The 15824-nt window shown below is 45.9% G+C and overlaps 1 protein-coding gene across 1 annotated transcript in view; it reads left to right on the plus strand.

Moving 5' to 3' along the window:
- The first annotated feature begins 857 nt into the window (after nt 1-857).
- LOC146830592 (E3 ubiquitin-protein ligase TRIM39-like) overlaps nt 858-15824 on the plus strand; it is a 432642-nt gene continuing 417675 nt past the window's right edge. The window contains exons 1-2 of the mRNA XM_085603762.1: nt 858-1540; nt 11181-11290. Of these exons, the coding sequence (XP_085459888.1) occupies nt 858-1540; nt 11181-11290 (793 nt within the window). The remainder of the gene's footprint in view (nt 1541-11180; nt 11291-15824) is intronic.

Consider the following 15824-nt stretch of genomic DNA (forward strand, 5'->3'; position numbering starts at 1 on the left):
GGATATAGGAAGGCATTTTAGATTGATTAATAAAATAGGCAGGAATAGCGTATAAGTGAGCGTGGTCATGCTTTAACAGTCAGCCACAACAGGGAGATTAGAGTTTGGTCAAGGAGCATTTTGAGGAGGTTGTAGGAGCATTTTGAGGAGATTGATTATTATTAAGCTTAAAAAAGAATAATTTTAAAGGATGTTTATTGTTTGAAATTGGAGAAGGTTTTCAGTATGTCAGAGGAGCAGAGCAGTGGGTTCACTGTGAAAGCAGAGATGGTGAATGAAGAGGTTGTGAAAAGCTTAATACAACATGAAATGAAAAAACAAGTTAAGGAGGTTGAAGATGGAGATTTATAAAGTAGGAAAAGAGATAAAGATTGTGTAGAAGAATATTTTTCATTATCAGATGAAGTAGGAGTAAGTACTGATGTGGGTAGAAAAAGAACTAAAAAGATGAGACATGTAGAAGATGTTGATTACTAAAAAGAAAAAAGAGGGCGTAAATGCCGGAATAAATTTGTGTCCTTGGTGGCACACATAAGAAAGGTGTCCTTAGCGGCACACATGGTAAGGTGTTCTTTGGCGGCACACGTGAAGAAGAAACTTTGGAAAGAATAGGGAATGACAGAGAAGTAGAAAATGAAAGGGATTTGGATGAATATATATTTGAATTAAATCAGGATGAGAATATGGATGAGGAATTTGAGGAAATGGAGCGGTCAACTTCATATGACACCATTAAGGATCCATTTGGATGAGAGATGTTTACGCCTCTAAATATTAAACATCCGCGCAGTGGAGAATGGTGGCATATGGAGCATGTGGCAAAGTTCATTTAATCATGGATTCGCTAACCTCTGGATATGGAGGTGCGAAGTGTGATGCAGTCTGAATGTGCTAGACCAGTTATAGAGGAAAAGGTGTGCAGTACTCCAAACTTGGATCCTGAGTTGATTAGCTTTTTTTTTCAGCTTGGGAGAGACACGAGACAAGGTCTTGAGAGATCATTGAAGATATGCCAGGATAAGCTCCTGGATGTGTTAGGACCCGTGGCAAGGATTTTAGACATGGTAGAGGATGTGTATGCTAATGAAGAGGCAGTAGATATAGAACTGCTTAGAGGATGGAGCCAGAGGGCTCTAGTGCTCTTAGGAAATGCAAATGCAGGCCTTTTATCAGAGCGTAGAAGGGCTATCTTCATGGAGATAAGTCCTAAACTAGGGGACATGACACAGAAAGAAGGTAATGAGGATGCTAATGGTCTGCTCTTTGGAGAAGGACTAGTTACGCACATTTGGAAATATGCGAATATGTTCACAGCCCTGGATAAGGCACAAGATAATATGAGGAAGGGCTTTGGAGGAGGTGTTTTTGGTAGGGCCAGTAGAAGCAGACAATCTGCTGAGCGAGGATTACAGAGGTCCCAGTATAGTGGACAGTATCATCCCCAAGGCAGGAATAGCTATCGAGGAAGAGGCTATGATTCAGGAGGATTCTACCCAAGCAGAGCTTTTCAAGAAGATGGGCCAGTTTCAAAGAGGACATGGTGAGTACAGAGATTTTAACTGGTTCTACCCTAGGAAAAGTAGGGGGGACAGCTGAGGTTTTTTGTAGAAGAATAGAAGAAAATCACACAGGATCCTTGGGTATTGGAGACAATACAGGGATATGGAGTAGAGTGTATGGAATTTCCCAGCCAAAGAGAAGAGGCAAGATAGATAAGGATGTCAAAAGATCAAGAGGAAATAGTGGATTTGGAGATAGAATTGTTAATAAAGAAGGGAGCAGTTCTTCGGGTAAAAGAGTCAAGGAAAGGATTTGTAAGCAACTTGTTTTTGGTAAGGAATAAAGACAAAGGGTGGAGGACAGTCATAAATCTGAGGGATCTGAACATATTTGTAGTATTCAGACATTTCAAGATGGAGGGAATCCATTGCTTGAGAGATCTGCTGGAAGAAATGTATTGGTTGGTGAAATGAGATCTGAAGGATGCATATTTCACAATACCAATAAACGGCGAGGGTCAGAAATATTTACAATTCAGGTGGAAAGGGAATCTTTTGTCTGCCATTCGGCCTTTCATCGTCACCTTGGTGTTTTACGAAGGTGATGAGAGTGGTTGTGTCCTTTTTTCGGCAGAGAGGAGTGCGAATGATAATCTATTTAGACAACATATTGTGGATGAGTCAGGATCAGAGAGAGTTGGAAAGGAATTTGAGGAATGTTATCAGGTTATTAGAGAGTCTAGGTTTTCTAGTGAACTTGGAAAAGTCTGTTCTGATTCCGAGTCAAACAATGGAGTTTTGGGGTTTTCAGGTAGATATGGTGAAGTGTATGCTCTTGTTGCCAGAAAGGAAGGTGAAGTTAATAAAGAAGGAGATAAATTTGAGCATGAGGAGAGATTCTATGACATTAAGAGACTTGGGGCCTCATGTAGGTAGCGAAATACCGGTCGGTAACGGCCGATTTTCGGTAAATATGCCGTTACCGACCGGTATTCAGACAAGTGAGATGTAGGAGTCCAAAAACCACTTTTCGGTAAATATGAGGCGGTAAATACCGATTCATATTTACCGAATTCTAAAATACCGATTCATATTTACCGAATACATAATTAACGAATCGGTAAATATGAAGTGGTAAATATGAAGTGGTAAAAATTAAAATGACATGTAGGAGCAGTCGGTAATTAAGAAATCCAGGAAAATCGGTAAATAAGAGTCGGTAATTAACACGGATTGAAAGCAGGTGGTAACCATCAACAATGCACATAAGCAATCCCAAAATGCAACAGCGTGGACAACATGGCCGCTATGTACGTCATTGCAAGGCGCCTACGTCTACAGGCAGCAGGACTGAGGGTGTGGCGACGGGAGGAACAAATCTACAGACAGCGCATCACACTATTCCAGCTGACTGATGCAGAGATACATGAGAGGTACAGGCTACACCCCGAAACCATCATGGACTTAATCAGGGACCTACACCCACTCCTGGACCAGCCAATAAGAAGGGCGCACGCCATACCCCCACATGTGCAGGTGCTCTGCAGCCTACATCTGTTGGCATCCGGCAGTTATCAGGTGGTGATAGCTGCGGTGGGTGGGGTATCCCAGAGTTGCCTGTCACGTTTCTTCAGGAAGTTCCTGGATGCCATGATGCAGAGAATGCACCACTACATAAGCTTCCCAAACACACAGGCTGCACTGCAGAAAACAAAAACAGACTTTTATCACATGGCACAGTTCCCCCATGTCATCGGCTGTATTGATGGTACACACATCCCAATCTGTCCACCAGCTGACACAGAGCACATCTACAGGAACAGGAAGTCCACCCACTCCATCAATGTGCAGGTGATCTGTGATGCAGGGAACATCATCACAGATATTGTTGCAAAGTTTCCTGGGAGCACCCACGACTCTTACATCTTCCAGAATAGTGGGATCTACACACGACTGAGTGCCGGAGAATTCGGAGAGGGATACCTGCTAGGTAAGTAACAGTGACGCCCCTTGAAACCTGCAAATCATAGTGTATAGAGGCATGTAACTGATGGTTCCCTTTTACTCATCCAGGCGACAGTGCATATGCATGCCGTTCATTCATCCTCACTCCCTACCTACACCCAGCAACCCAGAGTGAGAGACGATACAACGTGGCACACAAAACAACACGCAATGTGGTGGAGCGCACGTTTGGACTACTGAAGAGCAGGTTCCGTTGCCTGCACAAGAGCGGAGGCGCACGCCAGTACAAACCCATCACCTGCTGCAAGATTATTGCCACTTGTGCAATGCTGCACAACCTTGCCACGAAAAAAGGTACAGATGTGGAACTAACATATTTTGAGGACAACGAGGATGAGTCAGGCCAGCCAGAGGGCAGCGCAGCTAGAGTGCCAACTGCAATCGATGGGAGAGAGAGACGGGCAGAGATCACATGCAACTATTTCTGAGTAAGTGAGGGGACACAGCGAGTTGTGAGAAGTCATGACGTAGTTTTAATGTGGCACCACGCCATGAACACATGAACAGGCCAATCTGGCAATATACCATCTATACAAGGAGTATGTCCAGGGTTACGTCACCCAATGGGAAGTGGCTAAGCAGGGCCACATCAATGTTTGCGCATACGCGCTGCAGTGGTGGATTCCACGGCCTGTGCATCCTCACTAGAGCCAACCCCAAGCCGCCTGCTGCTCCTGCGTGCTTCTGGGACGGGGGGTGTGATGCTGCTGCTGGTCTCGATGCTCTCCGCAGCATCCCCTGCAGCAGTTGTCGACGCCTGACTAGTCAATAGCACCCCTAGTGCACTTGTCACCTGCACCATCCCCCGAGACAGGTCGCTGCAGCACTGTGTTAGGCCCTCCTGCATCGTCACAGAGCGCCGGCACAGTAGAGAAGTCGCAGTTGCCAGACGGTTGAGTGCCCTGCTGGTAGTGTCCCTTCTCTGGCGTTCCCGGCGCCGTGCTTCGATGTCAGCATCTAATTTGCTGCACAACTGCTGGATTGACTGGGACATGTCCCGAATGCCCGCAGCCATGCCGCTAATGTTAGTGTCCATGTTGACTAAGGTTGTCTTCATCACCCGCATGTGCCTCTGGACTGACATAACTGCCTTTGATTGCAGGCGCTGTTGCTTCAACATTTGGCCCTCGAGCCCCAAGAAGACACCATGGCCGTCAGTGGGTGCTGGTGGACTCTGGACACGCGACCTGCGGCGCCCTCTTGCTCCCGTCTGTGCTGCCTGTGAGGTGTGGGGCACAGTGGCATGGCTCCCTTCCTGGGGCCCGGTGCGGTCTTCTGGGCCCATGCTGTCGTCTGACGAGTTGTCTAAGGCTCGTAGCCTGGCTGCTGGACGCCTCCTCATTCTCACACCTGCAAGCGGAGATGTGGCCGGTGATTCGAACATGAGTGGCGATGCTGGCTGTGGTTGTGGTGATGCTGGCTCTCGGTGAGGTGATGCTGGCTCTGTGTGCGGCGAGGCTGGCTGTGTTGGTGGTGCGGCTGCAAGTGGGCCTGCTCCCTGGTCTGAACTCGTGCTGGCTAGAGGTGATATTTGTGGCCGGTGTGCCGTCTCTCCTGCAGCATGCCCTGTCCTGCATGATGTCACATCTGTGGACAGAAATACAACATTGGCTCAGTGTCCCCGAAGGGCTGCATTGCAAGCGTCACAATAAATCATTTCACATTCCAATATGTCCTCTGTCTCCTTGTGCCTCGAGTGCGTGACATGCCTTGTTGCCCTGTAACATTTACGTCATGGTTAGTGTTGCCCTGACTACATCTCCCGGAATGCATTGCCTGTCTGCACTGACACGTGTGGACTGCAGTGTGATTCTCGTTTCACAATGGGGGATGTGGGATAGGGGTAGGGGGGGCTACATTGCTGTGCTTTCGTCTTACCTTGGTGTGTTGCGGCTCTGGCAGAGCTGTCGGCGTCCCCAAGACCCACGACGCTCTCTTGCTCGATTGTGGCCGCCACCAGCTCCTCCAGTTCGGTGAGGGCAGGTGCCCTGTTGGTTCCACCTCCGGTCTGGCTGGCCTCCTTCTGGATGTCGCCCATCTTCCTCTTGGTTACAATCCTCAGGTCATACCAGCGTTTTTTGAGGACCTCAATGTCCCTGTGGGTCACTCCCACAGCATTGACCTGCGCCTGGATGGCCAGCCATATGTTGCGCTTTTCAGCCTCAGGCACTTGCAGGGATTGCCTCCCAAACAGCTTCTGGTGCTGCTTCACCACCTCCTCCACCAGCACCTGGAGTTCCTTGGGGCTGAATTTCAGCTTCCTCCTCCTTTCCCCTCCGTCTTTCTGTGTTCTCTGGCTGGACATGCTGTTCGTTTACCCACTCGCACATGCAACGGCTCCCTGCCTCTCCTCTGCACTCCAAGCCTCTCCAGGGTCGGCTAATTATGTACACCTGCCTGGGTGTGGCCACTTCGGCTAATTATGTACACCTGCCTGGGTGTGGGCACTTCCTGGTTGGGTGGGCTGTCGTTGCACAGGATTAGCTGTTTCGTCAAGTCATGTGATTTTATTTACCGAATCCGTACATACCGATTCGGTATTTTCCGATTCGGTAAATACCACCTCGGTATTTTCCGATTCGGTAAATACCACCTCGGTATTTACCGATTCGGTGAATTCCGATTCGTGATTACCGAATGTTACCGAATCGGTAACTGTTACCGAATTTTTACCTACATATAACTTACCGATTCTAATTTACCGATTCGGTACGGCTCGGTATTTAAGAACCGGTAAAATTTATTTACCTACATGAGGCCCTTGGTGAGGATAGTAGGTTTTTTGTCTTCATCAATTCAGGCGATTTTTGCAGGACCCCTTCACTATCGAGCTTTGTAGAGGGTGAAAGGGGAGGCATTGAGAAAAGGGTTATGGTATGAAGATCTTATCTCATTGAGTGTGGAAGTGAAAGAAGAATTGGAGTGGTGGATGAACAATTTGGATACGTGGAATGGACGTTTTTGGAAATGGACCAAATTTTGTTTTGGAGATTGATGCGAGTTTGAATGGATGGGGAGCTCGGTTAGGAGTAGTACAGACAGGTGGACTTTGGACAAAGGAGGAAAGCTCAGGACGTAGAAATTGTTTGGAGTTGACTGCAGGTTTATATGCAGTGAAGAGTTTCAGGAAGGCTCTGAGTGGGCAATCGGTAATGATGAGGATGGACAATGTGTCAGCAGTGACGTATATAAACAGGCTGGGACGAACAAGATCCAGAGGATTGTGAACTTGGCGATGGAGTTCTGGAATTTTTGTTTTGAACACAAAATAGGGGTGAGAGCAGAGTATTTGCTGGAAGAGATGTATCAGATAGCAGATTGGAATTCAAGGCATTTGAAGGCCTCCAGTGATTGGAAATTGGATGTGAGGAGTTTCAGAAAGATACACAAATTGTTGGGTCCACTAAAAGTGGACTTATTTGCTAGCCGTTTGACTTATCAGGTGGAGAGTTATTTCAGTTGAAGAGTTGACCCTTTTGGCGTTAGCGGTGGATGCATTCCAGCAAGTTTGGGCTGGAAAGAGGGCGTATGCCTTCCGCCCCCCGTTTGCAATGATACAGAGAGTTTTATTGAAGGTGAGACAGGAGAAATGTCAGATAGTGTTGGTAACTCCGTTTTGGTTGTCACTGTTATGGTTTCCATCAGTGATGGAGCAGGCTTGTGCAAAACCTTATTTGATTCCAGCAAAAAAAGGACTTTTAAAGAATATAGAAGGAGAGGAGCATCCTTTGGTGCAGAGCAAGGTGCTGAACCTTCTTGTCTGGAGAGTGTCAGGAGATGTAGCAGTTTCAGAGGACTTTCAGATAAGGCTGCGGAGGTATTGGAAGAATCTTGGGCACCAGGAACAAGGAGTAGGTATAGAGGAATTTGGAGAATATGGGTTCGTTGGTGCATGGAAAGGAGTCTGGATCCCATGGAAGCTCCTGTAGTTGAGGTGGTAAATGTTTTGGTAGAGAAGTTTGAGGAAGGTTTAGGTTACAGATCAAATTAATTGTTATTGGTCAGGGGTTTCAACATGACATGCAGTTATGGACAACAAGTCAGTTGGGAGAAATATTATGGTTTGTAGGGTTATGAAGAGTATGAGATTGAAGGAGACCACCTAAGGCAAGGTATAATGTACTGTGGGATGTCAACGTGGTGTTGAGTTTGTTTTTACAGTGGCCAGCAAATAGGTACTTGGATTTGAAGAGACTTTCAGGAAAGTTGGCAACTTTGTTATGCTTGGTTTCATGTAGAAGAGTATCAGATGTGCGTGCATTGGAGGGTAAATAACAAGGTAATAGCACCGGATGGTGTGTATTTTGAAATTTGGAAAAGGCTAAAAACTATGTCGGAGACTATACTTTATCCAAAATTTGAAGAAGAGAGGAGGTTGTGCGTAGTGGAATGTTATGTTTGAATATGAAAACAGGATATTGAAATTCAGAAGTCATGGAGAGAATCAATTATTGATATCCTATGTAAAACCTTATGGAGTGGTAAGTACAGCAACTATTGCTAGATGGGTGAAGAATGTAATGAGAGAGAGTGGTGTTGATGAAGAGTATTACAAGGCGCATTCTGTAAGAGGCGCGGGAGCAAGTAAAATGTATTTGAGCGGAGGTAGATTGGAGGAAATATTGAAAGCTGCAGATTGGTCTAATGTAGGAGTTTTTGTTAAGCACTATTTTAGACCAATAAAGCATTTGTCTATTGTGATTCTAAAAGGCTTTAAACATGCATAATGGTAGCCTCCAGTCTTGATATGAAATGGCGACTCTCCAAGCAAAGAGAATCAAGATTTCATTAAACACACGGAGGCTAACATTATCCCTCCCACCTCACCCTAAGAAGGATAAAAATATGAATTTGAAGATCTGGGTTATTTTATTTCTGAGGTATAGCATTGTAGTTTTTGGTTTCATAGGTTAATTAAGGTTTTGCTTAAGAAAATATATTCTTAATGAATCGCATTAATGTTTGGATGCGCATTTGAGAAGATGTGGACAGACAAATGTTGATGGCTTGTTTTTTATTCTCAACAGAATAGTGAGAGAGGATTTGGAGAGCATGGCGGATAGAAGAGGAGGAAGAGGAAGCGAGAAGAAGCGGATGTTCGCGAATTCAAAGAAGGGGAATGTTGGAGACCACGGATATTTATGGACTAGAGTGTTCTAGTGTTTTGGTGTGTTGTACTTCTTTAAAGGTGCTGCGGAGTGGCAATTAAAGGTTATTATGCATAATGTTAGCCTCCGTGTCTTCAATGAAATCTTGATTCTCATTTCACATTGCTTGGAGAATAGCCATTCTCTGCTGATTAGTGTCTGTTCCATGTCCTTATGTTTTTCTGTTCGCTCTTCCTGATGTAGTTGATTCCAACTCACTTTTTACTCCGAGACCTTGGGAGCACGGGGATCCATCCACGTTCTGTCCAGTTCAATCTATAGGTGTAGGTTTGGTGTTCATGCTTACATTCTGAATAGACCTTATATGGGGGACCCTTATGTGTTCACGTTCCTCTTTTGACATCACTCTCTTTTCAAGACTTCCAATGAGTTTGAATTGGGTGATCTTGCTTGCTTCCTGCCCAAGCCTTACATGAATGTGTTTCTGACAAAGGCCTTACTAAAGTGTGGCCAAGGTGCTCGTATTCATTTTCTGCGCAAAGCCTTCTATGGATGTGGGTAAGGTGTTACTTCTTGATTACTATTTATACGAAGGCTTTACAAGGGTGAGAGTAAATAGTTTCAGCTCACTTTCTGAATTTAAAGGGCGAGGGTATTCTTTTATTCAAGGCCTACCCAGAGCAAGGATAAAGAAGCATGATTACCCTCCCCTACCCAGAGCAAGGATAAAGAAGCATGATTACCCCCCCCTACCCAGAGCAAGGATAAAGAAGCATGATTACCCCCCCCTACCCAGAGCAAGGATAAAGAAGCATGATTACCCCCCCTACCCAGAGCAAGGATAAAGAAGCATGATTACCCTACCCTACCCAGAGCAAGGATAAAGAAGCATGATTACCCCCCCTACCCAGAGCAAGGATAAAGAAGCATGATTACCCCCCCTACCCAGAGCAAGGATAAAGAAGCATGATTACCCTACCCTACCCAGAGCAAGGATAAAGAAGCATGATTACCCCCCTACCCAGAGCAAGGATAAAGAAGCATGATTACCCCCCTACCCAGAGCAAGGATAAAGAAGCATGATTACCCCCCCCCCTACCCAGAGCAAGGATAAAGAAGCATGATTACCCTCCCCTACCCAGAGCAAGGATAAAGAAGCATGATTACCCCCCCCTACCCAGAGCAAGGATAAAGAAGCATGATTACCCCCCCTACCCAGAGCAAGGATAAAGAAGCATGATTACCCCCCTACCCAGAGCAAGGATAAAGAAGCATGATTACCCCCCTACCCAGAGCAAGGATAAAGAAGCATGATTACCCCCCCCTACCCAGAGCAAGGATAAAGAAGCACGATTACCCCCCTACCCAGAGCAAGGATAAAGAAGCATGATTACCCCCCCTTAGCTCATCGTCTGCCCAAGCCTTACATGGCTGTGGGTACGGTGTTACTTTTCGATCACTATTTATCTATGTGCTTGAAAGGGGGAGAGTAAAGAGTTTCAGCCCCTTTCTTATTGAAAAAGGGGAGGGTCATTTTATGTTCAAGGCCTAACCAGAGTATGGATAAAGTAACATGACCCTTACACTCCTTTTAGCTCATTCTCCCCAAGACTTACATGGTGGTAGTAACAGTCTGTCTAAGACCTTGAGTGCTCAAGTTATGCATGTTATGCATGGCACAGCATACACCAATTAGTTGCCACCGTGGAGCTTCTGGTAGACTTTGGTCTGCAACTGTGACTTTTCTCAATAGAGAAGATTATGGGGAAAATATCAGAGGAAGGTCATGCAACTACTTCCTGTTTCACAATAAGTGTGGGTGATGTGTTTTGGACAGTGTAGGGTTTTACCCATGGTTGTACTCTAGTGGGTGTGGGTGCACATTCATGCTTTACCTGTTTGCCTATAGTAGATGTCATCTGCAACCTCTGACGTGTGTTGTACCTTTGATCATGTCTTTAGGTCTTGCAGCCCATCCAAAATGTCAGACTGTCACTCAGAAGAATGTTTCCCTGAACCCTCTACTGTTGTTTCTGATTTGGCACTATATGGTGCGTCTCACATTTACCAACCGTAGCCTTCTATTCCTTTGATTCCTTATCCTCGGAAACAGCCTGTTCTCTGGCTCTTCACGATGTGGAATATTAAGTATTGCTATATCTGAAATTTCATGTTGAGGACATCCCTATCTCTAACACTAACTACCACTTTTCCAAGCAGTCTTAAATCTCATCTACTCTTAAAAGCAACATAGATAAAGTCCAGTGCCAATCCTGTCTTTGGTCCCAGCCAGAACATCATCTGTATTTCCCTTTTTAGAGCCATATAGCTCTGCTGCCAGAAGACAGTACACACAGCACTTCAGGCTTCCCAATAGTACTGTCCACGCTGAAGGGGAAAAGCTGTTCCTGCATCCTTGCAGAGGTGATGGGAAGGGGTTCCTGCTTATTTCCTGACATAGGCCTTACCTGAGTACATGTAATGAGCTCCTGCTTGATGGTAAGATGTTCCTGCATACATTTCTTATCTACGACTTTACATTTTGCAGGTTCCTAACCTTGGCACAAAACCAGATACAGAAGCTGAAAAATCTCCGATCCCTCCAGCACCTGCAGTTTCTGGACGTATCCGATAATCAGATTGACAATTTGGAGACTGGTAAGAGGTCTTGACTGTTTCAGCTCCTTCTCACTGCCTCTTTAGAAGCCACAACCCCTCGAATAAGTTGATGCTTCCATTCTGAATCTCATCCAGGATGGGTAACCCCACCAAAAAACAACTGTGGAGCATGTACATAATGCTGGACAAAGACTCCTTACCTACATCCCAAAAGGAGTATTTTCTCTCGCATGGCCCGCTAATTTTAAATTGGTGAGTGCAAGTGAGAAAAATTATAATCTGGACCTACTCCTGGAGAGATTTCTCAATGCGTGGGAGTCATGGCAGGTTGCGACCACTCACGATAAGAAATCTGCCGCTCGCGTAGTATAGCTACTCGAGCAGCAGAAAGAAGCAGCGCCCTCTGGCGTGGTGCATAGTGCCATTAGTTCTGATTTTACAGCACTAACGGTAAAAATCAGCAAGAGCAGCGCAATGTACCACTTACCGCCGCTTGAAGAACTCTGCGAAGGCTGGCAGACTTTTTTGGGCACTTCAAGGAGTTCCTCACAGCAGAACTCCATGAACTCCGCCCATACCTAGCTCTGAGATTAACACAGATTTGGTCCTCAAACTCCACTCAGGCTGTGAGATGAAGAGATGTCTCTTAAGATTTAAGAAGACTTACTATACTTGTAAAACAACTTTCCTATACTTCTGACACAAAATCGTTGACTTTGTTGCCGCCTCTGTCACTCAAGAAGAACAATCTATGCTATGTCATTGATCGTAGCATGGCTACGAAGAAGGTGCACTCTATTCAAGGACACTACTCACTTGATTTATTCATCGTGCTTGTCTAAACAACTCTTTAAACGTGGTTAGAATAAGGTACAATTCCTTATCCAAGCATTTCAGTGTTTTCACCAATCCAGTATTGCAGTGAGGTGATCATGGGGCAGCCACTGACTGGATAGATTCAGCCCTGATTATGTGGGTTCAAGTAGGAATGAACTGAGAAAAAATCTCACAGCTGTGCTTCGGGAAACAGGAAGCACAAGAATGGGAAGTTCACGGGCTCAGAGAAAACTGTCCTTAACAAACAAGGCAACTATACACACAAGCCAGGCAAAAGGCACGTGACACACACCTCGAGGGCAGGATTCAGTCTGGTGAGAGGATGGAATGTGGTACAACTTGTGCTTGCACAGAACTGGGGCACAAGCTAGGAAAAATACAGAGAAGTGAACAGAAAGTGATACACTACAAACACAACAACACAAATGAAGCACCTGGTGATGAGACCTGAGTAGTGCTCCTCAAGGTCAAACTGGGAGGTACCTCAAGTAGGGTATGGTGCCACTAAATTGCTTACGGGTAGATAGTAGCTCCCTGCTTAAATCATTTACATTTTTGAAAGCGGTTCCAAGGTTGAAGGTCTCTGGCAGTAGCGGCTGGTGAAATTTGAATGTGGTGTGGCATAAGAGCAAGTATATTAATTTTTGTGTACAAGCAACTAAGCGAGTGAGCATGAATTTTATGAGGGGGATTGGGTGGGAGGTCCTGGGGAGTTCTCCTCTGAGAAAACATTTTTAAAATTGTGTATTTTGGTGCAATTTTCAGCACTGCTTCTGTGATAAATGGACCAATGTGTTTTCGACCTCATCCTACTAGTTTGAGAGATTCAAACAATCACTGACAATGTTTGAAACGTGTAGACGGGCAATCACACAATATTGTTCCTAGCATCTGCAGCAGTAGGGATATTATGTGACAGGCAACAACCACAGGAAGTGAGTGGATTGTAGGTTGCTGCTTCGAGTTCATTCTATCACGTCCATCTCCCCACAGGTGCAGCTTCATATTTGTCATGAAGGTCAAAGGGATGCATAAATGCCTCAAGTCAGTATTGTTCTAGCAATGCAAGGTGAGTCTGACAGGATTGTGCCTAACCTGTTACATTGCACAAATTCATTTGTAGGCATGGCCAAGGCACGTGACACATCTTGAGGGCAGGATCCAGTCTGGTGAGAGGATGGAATGTGGTACAACTTGTACTTGCACAGAACTGGGGCACAAGCTAGGAAAAATACAGAGAAGTGAACAGAAAGTGATACATCACAAACAGGACAGCACAAATGAAGCAACTGATGATGAGACCCGAGTAGTGATCCTCAAGGTCAAAACTGGAGGAACCTAAAGTAGGGTATGGTGCCACTAAATTGTTTAAGAAGGTTAGGTAGTAGCTCCCTGCTTAAATTATTTTAATTTTTTGAAAGTGGTTTAGAGGTTGAAGGTCCCTGATCAGTGGCGGCTGGTGGAATTTGAAAGTGGTAAGGCATAAGAGCAATTAATTAATTTTTGTGTACAAACAAACTAAGGGGCATATCAGCAACAACCGGCGCTAATTATCGCTAAACGCACTTAGCGCTAGGATAATTATCGCCGGCTAGCGTGGATTTTTATCGCTGAGATAGCGTGCTATTAGCAACGCTTATCTCAAAAGATAAAAATCCTAGCGCTAACTGCCAAACGTGAGATTATCGATGGAAACCCAGCGATAATCCCACGAAGTTTGGCGATAGCTTGCTGATAGGGCCTCACCTTCCATAGGATATCATGGCTAAGTCAGTTTCAAAGCAGGCGTAAGGAGATGCAAAGATGGGCGTTAGGAATTCAGGCACTAAGGGAAGGTTTCACGCGATAGTGTGACCTTGCTGATATAGCGATAAAATTATCGAAAACGGCCGCAAAAGCGGCGATATTTTTATATCGCTGCCTTGTAAATATGCCCCTAAGTGAGTGAGTTTGATTTTTAGGAGGGGGATTGAGTGGGAGGTACTGGGGTGTTCTCCCCTGAGAAAACGTTTTAATAAATTGTGTATTTTGGTTCAATTATCAGCACTATTTCCAGGGGGGCCTCGATATCCCTGATTTTGAACTGTACTACAACTGCGCTCAGGCACACTACGCGTATCACTGGTATCGCCCCACCCCTTATATGCCACAGATAGCGGTGGAGCACTGGCTGGCTGCTCCGATCCCATTGGAGGGAGTGGCCCTCGCGGAGGTCCCTGCATCACGGGCTGACCGCAATCCTGTTCAGGCTACGGCGCATGCTTGGAGTGTGCTGGCTGGCCATATGGGTGCGCCGCTTCTTTATTCCCCACTGATGCCCCTGGTGTATCACCCGGCCCTTCCACTTCTTGAGGAGGGACTGTTTCAGCGAATCAAACAAAAAAACGGAATCGCGTGCTGGGGGGACCTGTTCCACGAGGGCAGGTTTCGTGACCTCCCGCTCCTTTTTGGAGCTGTCGTCCCCACCCCCCTGGAGGTCTTTGCGTTCATACGGCTGCGCAGTGGCCTGCAAAAAGTACTGCCGGCATATCCGTCAGAGCCCGCAATCCTAGAGCCGTTCCATTACCTTCTTGACTCCACATCCCCGTCGCACATGGTCTCCTCGATTTATAGGTGACTTTATACTCGTGACAGGGGGGATACTTTGAGGTCCCGGGCCGGCTGGGAGACTGAGATCGGTACAGAGCTCACTGACGAGCAGTGGGAGTACTGCTGTCTGCAAACCGAAATGATTTCCTCGAGTAGTAGGTTCCGTGTGATTCATTATAAATTCTTACACCACCTCTATTGCACCCCAGTCCAGATGCACAGGTTTCATCTCCGAGACAACGATCGATGCGATAGATGCCATTCCCCGGGGTCAGATTTTTTACACCTGGCCTGGACCTGCCCGAGTGTGGACGATTATTGGAGCCGAGTCTATGCTGCCATGGGAGAGATGCTGGGTGGCCCGCTACATCCTTCCCCTCTTCAGGCCCTGCTGGGGTACACCCGAGATATACCCAAGGCGGATCGACGATTTGTTACCTGCTCGCTGTTGCTAGCCAAGAGGCGTGTGGCGTGCCGATGGGGGCGGGGGAGAAGCCCTAAGTTTAAGGAATGGCTGCGGGATATGAGTACCTGTCAGGAGAATGTTCTGCTATATGCTGAATTGTTGCCGCCTGTGTCCCGGCCCCTGATATTTGGGTGGGCCCCCCTGACGAGATACCTCTCTGCACATGAAAGTCAAGATGTACCTCATAGCGGTGCTAAGGGATAGTGGCAGATGGCTTATGGGAGACACGGAGGTGGGACTGCCTTCTCCATCGGGTGGGTTTACTTGTCGGTCTGTGTTTTATGCCTGTCTATGAAGGGTGGCACTGCCACGACCTACTGGAGGTTCCCAATGCAATGTAATGTAAACTGTGAAATGGTGTTCTTGATGTCTCTCCTTATATGACTGACAGTAATGCTTACTGGTTTCCTCCCTGCTGTATCAAACAATTTTAAAATAAAGAGTTAAAAAAAAAAAAAATTATCAGCACTATTTCTGTGATAAATGGACCAATGTGTCTTCAACCATATCCTACTAGTTTGAGAGATTCAAACAATCACTTGCAATTTTTGAAATGTGTAGAATGGCAATCACACAATATTGTTCCTAACATCTGCAGCAGTAGGGATATTGGGCCTTATGTAGGTGGCCTGGCATTTACCACTTCATAAATACCGAATCATACCGATTCGGTATTTATGA

Source organism: Triturus cristatus, chromosome 5_1 (genome assembly GCF_964204655.1).
Source record: "Triturus cristatus chromosome 5_1, aTriCri1.1, whole genome shotgun sequence".
In the NCBI taxonomy this organism is placed as follows: domain Eukaryota; kingdom Metazoa; phylum Chordata; class Amphibia; order Caudata; family Salamandridae; genus Triturus; species Triturus cristatus.